General features: G+C 57.7%; 1 protein-coding gene across 10 annotated transcripts in view; it reads right to left on the bottom strand.

The window, feature by feature from the left end:
- The window catches only part of HSPG2 (heparan sulfate proteoglycan 2), a 114,868-nt gene that overhangs the window by 42,824 nt on the left and 60,200 nt on the right, over nt 1-11,844 (bottom strand). For 5 of the 10 annotated variants that reach the window (XM_063701917.1, XM_055387257.2, XM_063701920.1 and 2 more), the window contains 16 exons: nt 11,465-11,605; nt 11,182-11,358; nt 10,815-10,994; nt 10,581-10,699; nt 9,843-9,954; nt 9,568-9,681; nt 9,358-9,485; nt 8,877-8,963; nt 8,327-8,376; nt 7,949-8,043; nt 7,572-7,712; nt 7,138-7,329; nt 4,321-4,518; nt 3,740-3,823; nt 581-673; nt 149-229 (listed from right to left, as the gene is read on the bottom strand). In XM_063701917.1, the coding sequence (XP_063557987.1) occupies nt 149-229; nt 581-673; nt 3,740-3,823; nt 4,321-4,518; nt 7,138-7,329; nt 7,572-7,712; nt 7,949-8,043; nt 8,327-8,376; nt 8,877-8,963; nt 9,358-9,485; nt 9,568-9,681; nt 9,843-9,954; nt 10,581-10,699; nt 10,815-10,994; nt 11,182-11,358; nt 11,465-11,605 (1,992 nt within the window). The remainder of the gene's footprint in view (nt 1-148; nt 230-580; nt 674-3,739; nt 3,824-4,320; nt 4,519-7,137; nt 7,330-7,571; nt 7,713-7,948; nt 8,044-8,326; nt 8,377-8,876; nt 8,964-9,357; nt 9,486-9,567; nt 9,682-9,842; nt 9,955-10,580; nt 10,700-10,814; nt 10,995-11,181; nt 11,359-11,464; nt 11,606-11,844) is intronic. The other 5 variants (XM_063701927.1, XM_063701935.1, XM_063701933.1 and 2 more) reach the window with 1 other exon arrangement.

Raw genomic sequence — 11,844 nt, 5'->3', positions numbered from 1 at the left:
ACCCCCCAACTCCTGCCTTACAGGCACTGACTGAGGGCTGCCAGGTGAAGGTTGGGGAGCGAGAGGCAGGGTGGGTATCAAAGCCAGGCTCTGAGTCAGGGTGGAGGGTGGGGTGGGGTTAGACACAGCGTGGCCAGGTGCCCCTTACCTCTCGGAACACGATCTCGTAGCTCCTCCTCTCGGGGCCCTGCAGTGCTGGCTGGGAGGCTACTAGCATGATGTTGTTGCCCTGGAAAGACACCAGCAGGATTGGAAGGGGAGCCGAGGGGTCCCTGGGGTGCCAGGGTGTCCTCCACCAGTCCTAGATTCTCTGTAACCCCCAGCCTCCCACCTCTCTGCTCTCCCAAGCTCATGCGCCCAAAGGAGTCAGGCACATGCCCACTGCCCCCTTCTCCCAGCAGCAGGATCATCTGCTTGGGTAGTGTCCAACCAGGCAGGGATGTGGGGGCACGGGCCTAACTCCCCCAGCCTGTGCCAGGAAACTGAGTGCTGGATGGAAAGGACAAAGGACAAATGCCGAGGGTGCCCCTGGCTTCCATCCTGCCCTTCTGCCCACCCAGCATGGTGTCCAAATGCTCACCGTGATCTGCACATCGGGGTCAGAGAGCGGGCTGCCCTGTGGGCCTGCTGTGTAGGAGAGGGTGTATCGCAACTTCCCACCATAGGCCGCCACCTGCAAAGAGGCAAGCCCAGAGGTCACAGGCTGACCTTGGGGTGTGAGTGTTGGACCATATAGGTGAGGGATGGAGCATCTGGCGGCCTTTTTGCACCTGTGCCACACTCCCCCACCCCCTCCCTGCCCAAACCAAGAGGCCAGGGTGCATGGTTGCCTGGGAAACAGGACATTTCTCAGTTCCTCTGTAGCCCCAGACATGGTGGTGATGATGCTGAGCAGCCTCTTTGCTCTGCAAGGTTCTCTATTCCCCATTGCCTGACGGTGCCGGCGAACAAACTCCAGGTCTGCTTTCATTCACAGGAATTTCCCATGAAGCAGACAAGTGTAATGACAGTGACCACCATGGGGAGGCTGCGGAAGCTTCAAAAGTTCTCAGCCATGGGGGCGGGGCTGAGGGCAGCCCCTCGGAGGCCTTGCCTCCTAGGCAGGTGGTTTTTGTTTGCCCAGAATCCAGTTCCTGCTTTCTAGAAACTAAACCGTGGTTTTCTATAAAGAACAACTCTCTCCGCACATGCAGACCATGTGGTCTGAGAGCCCTGATCCCCTCCTCCTCTATAGTGGAGACATGAGCCAGGCCTGGCCAATCTGCATAACCTATCACTGCCCTTTGCCACCCCATCAGGGATAGACAAGTAACCCGTGCACTTATGCTCTTTCTACCAGGCCAGAGAAAGTCCCTTCTGCAGTCAGATGAGAAGCTGGAGAACCAAGATAAAGCCCTAATGAGCCCCTGGATAAGGCCATGCCTGACACCATACATGCTTAGACTCTGCAGTTGCATAAGCCGATAGACTCTTTGTTGCAGACAAGCCCACTGGACTTGGGCACTGTGTTGCTCATGACTGGAGAGTCCTTACTTTTGCTGCAGAGGACCTTCACGTGGACAGCTGAGGCTCCCCAGCTCTGTCCCACAGGACTTTGCTTTCTCTCCTCTGCCACCAGGGCAGACATTCATCTCAATACCAAACTGCATCAAGCCTACCTCTTTGTTCATTTGTGTGTTCACTCAGCTAACCAGCATTTATCAAACACCTACTGATTACACACACGGCCCTGGGCTACATGGCTACAGGGATATTCTCCATGAGCTCAAGGCATGGTAAGGAATTTTGGAGTGGAACCAAATAACCATAAAATAACTGGTTTCATGTTTGCTTTGAATGCCAGCAAGTTCACAGCCATTTCTGGGACTGACTTTCTAGCAAGTTGCAGGTGTGTACAGCACAGTGATTTTAAAAAATTTTTTATTTATTTTTTTCACCTTTTTTTTTTTTTTTAAAATAGAGATGGGGTCGCCCTATGTTGCTCAGGCACTTTTTTTTTTTTTTTTTTTAAATAGAGATGGGGTCTCCCTATGTTGCTCAGGCTGGTCTCAAACTCCTGGACTCAAGCGATCGTCCTGCCTCAGCCTCCCAAAATGCTGGGATTACAGGCATGAGCCACCAAGCCCGGCCGATTTATTTTTTTAGAGACAGCATTTCGCTATGTTGCTTAAGCTGGTCTCAACTCCTGGCCTGAAGTGATTTTTCAGCCTCAGTCTCCCAAAGTGCTGGGATTATAGGTGTGAGCCATTGTACCCAGATCCAGCATAGTGATTAAAACAGCAGACTCCACAGTCTGAATGACCTGGGTTCAAACTCTAGCTCTACTGGCTATACAGCCTTGGACAAGTCGCTTCACCTCTCTGAGCCCTACTTTCCTCACATGGAAATGGAAGTAAAAGTAATACCCACTTTGAAGGGTATCATGAGGATTAAGTAATACAGGACACAAATGGTGATGTACTCCACACAGTTTGAGAATGCACATCACGCTCGATAACCCTGCAGTACTCCAGCTCCACCCTCGGCTCCAGCAGATCGCTTCTTATCCTCACCCCTCAACCTCCCTGTCTCACTTCTCTGAATGTACCTTGTGACATGTCATGCCTATTCTTTTTTTTGTTTGTTTTTTGAGATGGAGTTTCACTCTTGTTGCCCAGCTGGAGTACAGTGGTGCAATCTCAGCTCACTGTAATCTCTGCCTCCCGGGTTCAAGTGATTCTCCCCCTTCAGCCTCCCAAGCAGTGGGATTACAGGTGCCTGCCAACACACCCGGCTAGTTTTTGTATTTTTTAGTAGAGACAGGGTTTCCCCATGTTGGCCAGGCTGGTCTCAAACTCCTGTCCTCAGGTGTTCTGCCTGCCCAAGTCTCCCAAAGTGCTGCGATTATAGGCATGAGCCACCGCACCCAGCCAGGAAGCTGAATTTTTTTTTTTTCTTTGAGACGGAGTCTTGCTCTGTTGCCCAGGCTGGAGTGAAGTGGCATGATCTAGGCTCACTGCAACCTCCGCCTCCCGGGTTCAAGCGATTCTACAGCCTCAGTCTCCTAAGCAGCTGAGATTACAGGCGCCCGCCACCACGCCCAGCTAATTTTTGTTATTTTAGTAGAGACAGGGTTTCACCATGTTGGCCAGGCTGGTCTCGAACTCCTGACCTCAGGTGTTCGCCTGCCCCAGTCTCCCAAAGTGCTGGGATTACAGGTGTGAGCCACCGCGCCCAGCCTGTTATGTGTACTCTCAAGAGGTACTTGAAATTGTTGGAACAAAATAGAGGCAATATTGATACTCATCTAAGGCCAATGCCAGCACTCATGATGATAATAATAATGATACTGATGGTGACAGGAATGATAATCGGATAGACAGGGAGCTCTGGGAGGCCAGGGCCCACTCTGCCTGTACACGACGCAGCACACAGTAAATAATTAATGCTTCTTGAATGACTGAGAGAAGTACCAAAAACTAGGCCAGCATCTAGACACAAGGTCAAGGAAGCCCAGAGAAAAGGCACTAGAGAAACCCTCCCAGGCAAGACAGCTCCTCTGACAGGGGTCAGGGGTCAGGGTCCGCTGAAGGACAGGGGCAGAGCTGAGTTCAGTCTCAGCTGTGCTCTGACCTGAACATGAGACCCCAGGCAAGTCTCTACCCACCGTGAGGCTCGGTCTCCCCATTTGTGTCATAAAGGGCCCTCTGATATTTTAGGATTCTATGACACCCCTATAATCCCCCCAAATCCTTGTTACCTTGTCCCCCAGGAAGGCCCGGGGCAGCTGCCAGTAATAGAGGCTTCCAGGAAGCAGAGAGAAGCCTTCGTAGGAGAGAGAGAACTAGGAGGGAAGGGCAGGTGGTGAGAGCCGAGGGGAGCGGGGGTGGGGGTGGGAGGGCGGAGGTGGTTCCGGCAGGGGTGGACCATCATGGGAGGGGGGCCTGGTGGCAGGGCAGAGAGACAGAGCCCCCCACTCCCACCCGACAGTGCGGGTCCTGGCCTTGCTCTTTGGACGACTTTCTTCCCAATCCCGGCCCAGGTCCCCAGCTGCTCTCTCTGGGCGTGGCCTGGGTCGGCTTCTCCTCCCATCTGGTGGGTCTCTTTTGTGGACCAATGTTTACACAGCACATCAGTAAACAATTTCAATGGGGTGGCTCCTTTCACATGTATTTGAAAGAGAGTAACCAGCCTGAGTTGGTACATGATTGATTTAAGAGAAAATTGGAAAGAAATAATAGTCCAAGTAGTTCACAGAAATTGGTGAAGTTGATTCAGAAATGACTGAAGTCTAGAAAGCATGCTGGGTGGGGATCCCTTGATGGGCATCTTGGCACATACCTGAGAGCCTGGTGAGAAAGACAGAGAAGCTGAGGAAGAGGAGGAGGAGGAGGCAGAAGAAGGAGGAGGTGCTGCTCGCAGAGCAGCTGCAGGCTGGGGATGAGGAGAGAGCCCCTGGGGAGGGGGTTGGGGTTGGGCAGCAAAGCTGGACAGGAGCCGCCAGATCTCAGCATCCATCCGTCTCTGAGCCTCGTCCACCTGGGGGACCAGGAGCCGAAGAGCAGCAGAAGGGAGCAGAGAGGGACAGAAAGGACGTCCGTGAGGCTTCACCTCCCCACGGGCCCAGCCAGCCACCCGCTCTGCACTGTCTGCTCACAAGTGCTGATACCTGGCACTCTGGCCCTTGTACCCACTGCCCTCTTGTTCCTCCTGAGCTAGGCGGGGATATCCCGGGATAGGGTTGGCTGCCTATGGGCCGTGACTGATGGGAAAAGCCCTACAAAGGGTGCCCAGCAAGGGAGGGGCAGAAGTGCTGGAGGCAGCCCCAGGGGCATCTGGACAGGGTTGTTGCTCCTCGGCCTGACTCTCTTTGTGTGCCCTGGCAACAGCCCAAGCCATTCACGGTTCTGGAATGTTTCCCAGGGGAGACACCAGAGCAGACCAGGCATCAGGCTGGGGCCTGGCCTGGCATAGGGGAAATGGCCCAGGAAAGCTGGAGTCTTCGCTCAGGTGCCTGCCTGGACTCAGCTCTCTGGTCTCCTCCCTGTGGCCCTAGGTACAACCTGTCCTAGCCAGGTCCTCAGTTACCTGTGATGTGCGCTGTGCCCAGTCCCTGCCCTCTGGGGGCTCTGGGATCCTCCCACCTGTCACGGCTGCCCGCAACTGCTCCTCTGAGAGGGATGTGCGGTTCTGATGACATGGAGGGAGCAGGCGAGCTAAGACCTCCCAAAGTCCTGGAGCTAGAGCCATGGACAGGGTCCTCTACCCACGGACATGGTAGTCAGAAAGGCCCACACTAATTAGGAAGAAAGATGCATGCCCCCCTCTCCAGGCTGGCACCCAAGGGTTAACTCCAGGCCGCCCACATGCACACAGAGGGTTCATGGTGGTTGCTTGAGAGGCAAGGCCAGGGGAACCCGGGGGGCTAGATACAGTCATGTGGATTAGCATCGGGTTAGTCGCCTTGCTACCTCAGTTGCCATTCTGACTTCAGACAGTTGGCACCAGGACCAGACCACACAGCAGGTGAGGCAAGGTGAGGCACATACCCTCCTGGCTCCAACCCTGGGGTCATGGGACACTGCCTGGGTTCATGCAGACCCCCAATGCCTTGGGCACTGCGCATCTCCCCACGCAGGGCTGGGAGCACCCAAGAAGGCACCACGCCCCACCACACCAGCTTCACACCGCGCACGTCCTGGGCCTACCTGGTGAGCCCGGCGCATCCGCGCAAAGTACGCCTCCCCCTATGGGGCGCAGGGAAATGCCAGGACAGGAGACAGAGATAGGTCTGAGAATTGCAGGACAGGGCAGCAGGGAGGCCAGGAGATAGCGAACCCCAGAAGGGAGAGGGGAGAAGGGACCAGAAGGCAGCCAGCCCCGGGAGAAGCCTGGAGTACCTGGCTGTGTCCAACGAACAGGGATAGGGCAACCCCAACCCCAGAGCGCCCCCTCCTAGGTGTCCCTGGCCCCCTCACCCCTGCCTGGGGGCACATCTCCTGGAACACTGGCCTCGACCAGCAGTGGATTCCTGTGCCAAGACCCACTTGCCCTGGGTGCCACCGGATGCCCGTGCTGCTCAAGAACGCATTTGGGCAGGCTGTCCCAGAGCCCACCCCTGAGCCCCTGCCCCTCACAACACCATCACAACATCGCCACCACCATCATCACCACCTTCCCACCAGACCCTGTTCTGGAGTAGCAAAGACAGGTTCACCTCTGACTGGCAGAGTATTTGTTTTTTTTTTTTGAGACAGGGTCTTACCTTGTCACCCAGGCTGGAGTGCAATGGTGCAATTATGGCTCACTGCAACCTCCCCATCCTGGGTACCAGTGATCCTCCCACCTCAGCCTCCCTAAGTAGCTGGGACTACAGGCATGCACCAACACGCCCAGCTAATTTTTTGTACTTTTTGTAGAGACAGGGTTTCGTCACATTGCCCAGGCTGGTCTCAAACTCCTGAGCTCAAGTGGTCCTCCCGCCTCAGCCTTCCAAAGTGCTGGAATTACAGGTGTGGGCTCTGGCCTTTGGCAGAGCATTTGAAGGGCAGCCTCTGACCTGGGTTTGGATCCCAGCATTCCCGCCTCCCAGCTGCGGGGCTTTGGGTAAGTTACCGAGCCCCTCTTGCCTTATTTATGAAATGGGGCAGTAGCAGGACCTGACTCACACAGTTGTGATTTGTGATTTGTAAAGGATGCTGCCTAGCACATAGTGAGAGCTCAACACACATGACCTATCATGAGAATTACTGTGTCCAGCACAAGCACAGAGCCAGCAGTGTGGATGAGTGAAGTCGGAGCGGGCACGTGAATGACACTGAAACTGTGTCTCACTTGTCTTTATATTTCCCGGCCTCTCCCAGATCTGTTTGTAGAATAACTGCATGAAAGCTAAAAGTCATGAACAGCCGAGCACTTATTATGTGCCAGGCACGATCTCCAATCCCCTCAGCCACCATGAAGTTAAGGTTTATCAAATGGTGTCTGGCTGGCAAGCGGCAGAGCTGGGGTTCAGACCGATGTCTATGGGACTGCAAAAGCCACGTGCCTAACCATGATATGGCCATGCAGGTGGCAGGTGCCTGCCTGCTGAGAGACGGCACAGAGGTGAACTCATGTCTGAGTCACGGCTGACCCTGGTGCCGGGCTGGGGCCCACCTTGTCTCCCTGGTATGTCTCCGGCAGCTGCCAGTAGAAGGACTCGTGGCCGAGTTGGGCAAAGTTGCCGAAAGAGAGCTGGGCACCCTCGGGCACGGGTTCCACAGTGAATTCTCCTGTCAGGCGGCTGTTCCGCTGTGGGTTCACCAGGGCAAAGCCTTGGAAGTCCCCAGGGGCAAAGTGGGTGGAGATCTGGCAGGGGAAAAAGGAGGGGGCGTCAGCCTGAGCACCGGGGTGCCTTGGTGGGGGATGGGGCATGGGAGGGTGTTAAGGTGCGGAATGGGGTCCTGTTGAGATCAGGCCTGCGAGAGAAATAATGGGGGCACATGAGGGTACTGAGGCAGGGATGAGGGTCGCTGGGCTCAGCGCTGAGATGGACAGTAACAGGCAGCAGGTGGCAACTCCGCCTGGGGCTGGGCAGCACAGGCTCTCACCAGGTGGCGTGTGTAGGCGGAGCTGGTGCACTGCTGGGTGATGCCCATACAGAAGCAGGGCAGGCAGCCGTCTGGGTTGCTGGCACTCAGGTGGAAGTGGTGGGGCCGGCAGTGGCTGCAAGTGAGGCCTTCCACCTGGGCCTGGGTAGACGGATGGAAGGAGGCAGGCAGGGGACTCAGTGGGTCTCCTGCACCCCCAGCAGCCTGAGGCCAGCCTCCCTGGCCACTTCCAGCAGCCCCAGGCAGCCCCTGCCCTGTCCCCCATGCCCTGCCCCCCATGCCCAGGTCTCAGCTTCCACCAGATGCTGCCTGATTTCCCCGCAGGGTCTGGGCAGCGGGGCAGAGCAGGCCCCGCAGGGACGGGGATTCGGACTGACCTTGCACTGGCACTGACCAGCAGCATCACACCGGCTGCTGACGCTGCCTTGGGGGTCACAGTTGCAGCCTATGGGCCCTGGCACCTGGCTGTCTCCTGAGGTGGAAGAAAGCCATGGCTGGAGCCCCAAACCCGCCACCCAGCACCCCTCTTCCCTCCACTCTGCTCACCACTGAGTGGGAGCTCTGATTTCTGATGTGAGCACTCAACACTCTCACGACAGCCCTCGGAGGTCGTGGGGCCTGCTCCTATCCCCATTTTACAGATGAAGAAACAGGCTCGGACAGGCAAAGCCAAAAGGGAGTAAAGGCTTCTGTCCTAGCTCCGCCCTAGGGACTCTGGGTAACCCGACCCCAACGACCTCCCCAATCCTACTCACTCTGGCATGGCTGGCCCTGGCTGGGGTTGCCATAGTAGCCAGGGGCACACCTGCAGAGAGAAAAAGCCTTTGATGAATTTTGGATGAAGGGAAGCAGAACCCCAGGGCTGGGCTGGGGGCCCCATATTGAATTCAATGGCCTCATGCACTGGAAGAAACGAACAGCCTGACTCGCCCACGTTACGGGGAAACTGGGCAGAGAAGAGCAGGGACGCGCCCTGGACCGCACAGCCAGTGAATCGGGGCAGTCAGGAACCCAGGAGTTTCAGAAAGAAGCAGGGGTTTTGTGGGAAGACTCTGGCCTGGCTGGGGCAGGGGGCCAGGGGGCTGAAGGTGAACCGCAGGCTAGGATGTGTGTCTGAGGGTCTTGAATTCTGGGCTAGAGGTTGAGTCTCCCGAGGAGGGGAGCTGACTGTCTTCTGGGGCCTGTGCAAGGTTAAGAGTGAGAGGCATCCCTGACTCCTCTGGGTTGGGAGGGCTGGGCCCTGCCTGAGGATTCCAGGGACACCCCCTGTGCGCATCCCCCCACCCTCTCCACCCCCTGCCTAACCTCTCACAGTGACGCCCACTGTGGCCTGGGGAGCACGCATCACAGGTGGGGTGGCCGTCTGTGTCCAGAAAACAAGTGTGGGCAGCCCTGAGTGTGGGGGCAGATTTCTAGTCAGGAACGCAGTGGCTCCTTCCTCTCCCCCGATCCTCCTTCAGGACCAGGGGAGAGGGGAGGGGAAGAACAGGCATGTGAACTCATGTGTCCTGAGTGCCACTGCATGCCTGGCACTGTGCTAAGAGTTCCACATGCATAGCCTCATTCAACTCTCACACAAGGGGCTGAGGAGGGTGGACTACCCCATTTCACAGATGAGGCAGCTGAGGCCCTGAAAGTGAAGTGTATCTCACACCAAGTGACACTGAGGAGGCAGTAAGGCCAGGATTTAACCACTGCCTCTCAGAAGGGCCCTGGACGAAGGGGGTGTGGGAGGGGGTGGTAGACATTTCAGGGAAGGGCAGGTGCAGGCAGGGACTGGACGCACTGGCCGGCAGCAGGGTCTCCGTAGCAGGGGCACAGCTGGCAGTCCTGTGGTGTCCCCCGCTGGGCGTCCCCGTAGTATCCTGGCTGGCACCGCTCACACTGAGGGCCCTCCGTGTGATGCTGGCAGCCCTGGAGGAGCGGGATGTGAGTTGAGGCTGGGCCTCCAGAGGCCACAGATTGCTGGGGTGGGCGGAAGGAGGGCGGGACTCACCTGGCAGGCACCTGTTTCGGGCTCGCAGGCCTCTGAGTGGCCATGGCAGCTGCAGCGTTCGCAGGTACCCAGGTAGAGGCCACTGGGCGTGCGTGTGTAGCCTGTGTCACAGTCCTGGGGGCAGAAAGATGGCAGTGGGAGGGCCTTCCGAACACGGCCCATTCAGGTAGGGGCACTGGATGGCCAAGGCTGGGGAGGTGTGGAGGGCTCATGGAGAAGGAGTGGGAAGCACCATGGAGGGGGCTGGCTGGGCTGGCGTGGGGCCCAGGACTCACCTGGCAGGACGGCCCACGGTACCCGGGTGGGCAGGAGCACTGTTCCACTTCCAGCGCAGGGTCCTGGCCGGTTTCCTCGGGCACAGCCACGTCCATGCTGATGCCAGAGACCCTGGGCGTGACAAGACCCAGTGTGAATGGGAGTGCTGGCTCTGTGCCAGGCACGCCTGGGGTCCTCCACTGGCAGGGTCTTATTAGTCCTCCCGACAGCCCTGTCACAGTGCTGCTGGGACCTGTCCAGATCTCCAGGGGCTGCCAGGACCGTGGCAAACAGCTGTTACCTGCAACTTACTCCAAACTATCACCCTTCCTCACCTGGAGAGGTTATACCACCCCGTTCCCCTGGGGTCCCCAATGACAGGCTGATACAGGCTATAAGAGCCCACGGGCCTGAAAGAACGATCACTCTCCGGCGAATGACTCTCCAGAGCTCCCTGTGGGCTGAGGCTGGGGCTAGACTTGACCTGAAACCACATCCCTGCATGGACCCTCCCCGCTCCTGCGTCCCTCTCCTTGTGAATCACATGCACCCCAATCCCCGTCTCAGGCTTCTTTCTAGGGAGCCTGGCCCCAGACCAGCCTGTATGGGAGACATTGTTAAGACTCTCCGTTTTACAGACAGGGAAAGTGAGGCACAAAAGGGTCACACAGTCTGTAAGTGGCTGTGCCTTACTGCACCGCTTAGATGGAGCCCCCTCCCCAAGCCCATGCTGGTCCTCCTGCCCCGGCTCCAGACACCTGCTCTCAGTGGGCTGCTGGGCGTAGGATGCTCGGATCAGGAGGGTGTCGATGCCTGCCAGTGCCATCAGCAGGTGCTCCCGTGTGGCTGGCTGCCCATCGGGCCGCTGCCATGCTTGCTGCCAAGGAAAGGACACATGTGCTCAGCCCCTGATGTCCTGGAGTATTGAATGCCGGAGAGGCAGGAGCAAGGGCCTGCCCGCACCCCTACCCCCAGGGGACAGTATTGCTCACCTCCCGGAAAGGCACAGTGAAGGTGCTGGGCTGGCCGGGGCTGGGCTCCTGGGCCACATGGTGCTCTAGGATGATGTTGTTACCTTGCAGCACCACCAACGGCTGCCCGTGCAGGGGTGTGGAGCCCGGCTGGGACCGCTGGGTCACTGTGAAGCGCAGCTCTCCTCCATAGGAGGTCACCTGGGACCAGGGTTAGACAGGAGCTTAGCGGAGGCCTGAATTCGGGCCCTGTCACTGCTCCAGCCACCTTTTCCATGCAGTGTATCTCACTATTCTCCCAAGGCACCACGACCCTCCTGCCTCCAAGCCTTTGCCTGCGCTGTTCCTGCTGCCTGGAGTCTCCTTTGCCTTCCCACCCACTACCCACCTTGTCCCCCAGGAAGCGTGAAGGGAGGCTCCAGAAGTAGGGTCCAGATAAGAGTCTGTGGAAGGAGGAGAATCCCAGTTCCCCGGGCGTGGGGGAGAAGATGCCCTCGGTGGTGGTGTGGGTGCTTGCGGCGTTGGTCAGGCTGAAGTGACCAGGCTCCTCAGAGGCCCCATGCACCTGGGAGGAGGAGAAAGGGCTGGGATGGGGGCCGTAGCCTGGGACTGGCGCTTGGTCCATCCGGCCCAGGGCTTGGCGGTCCTGCCCGCCCACCTTGCAGAGGTACCTGGGCACGGCTCCATGAAGAGCTGGTGCAGTGGCGACTGACACCCATGCAGAAGCACTTGAGGCAGCCATCGGGGTTTCGGGTACTCAGGTGGAAAGAGCCGTCAGCACATTCATTGCACAAGCGCCCCACCACATTGTTCTGCAGGCACAGAGTTGGAGCTGAAGGACAGCCCACGGGAGAGGCTGCCTGGAGCTCTGGCCGAATCCACCCTCAGTCCAGATAAGAACCCAAGACCCAGGGGAGCCACTGAAAGAGCACATGTGGCTGGGCGCGGTGGCTCATGCCTGTAATCCGAGCACTTTGGGAGGCCAAGGCGGGTGGATCACCTCAGGTCAGGAGTTTAAGACCAGCCTGGCCAACATGGCAAAACCCCGTCT

This window comes from Gorilla gorilla, chromosome 1, assembly GCF_029281585.2.
Source record: "Gorilla gorilla gorilla isolate KB3781 chromosome 1, NHGRI_mGorGor1-v2.1_pri, whole genome shotgun sequence".
NCBI classification, from domain to species: domain Eukaryota; kingdom Metazoa; phylum Chordata; class Mammalia; order Primates; family Hominidae; genus Gorilla; species Gorilla gorilla.
The sequence above is the reverse complement of the archived record's forward strand: the minus strand, read 5'-3'. Positions and strand labels throughout refer to the sequence as shown.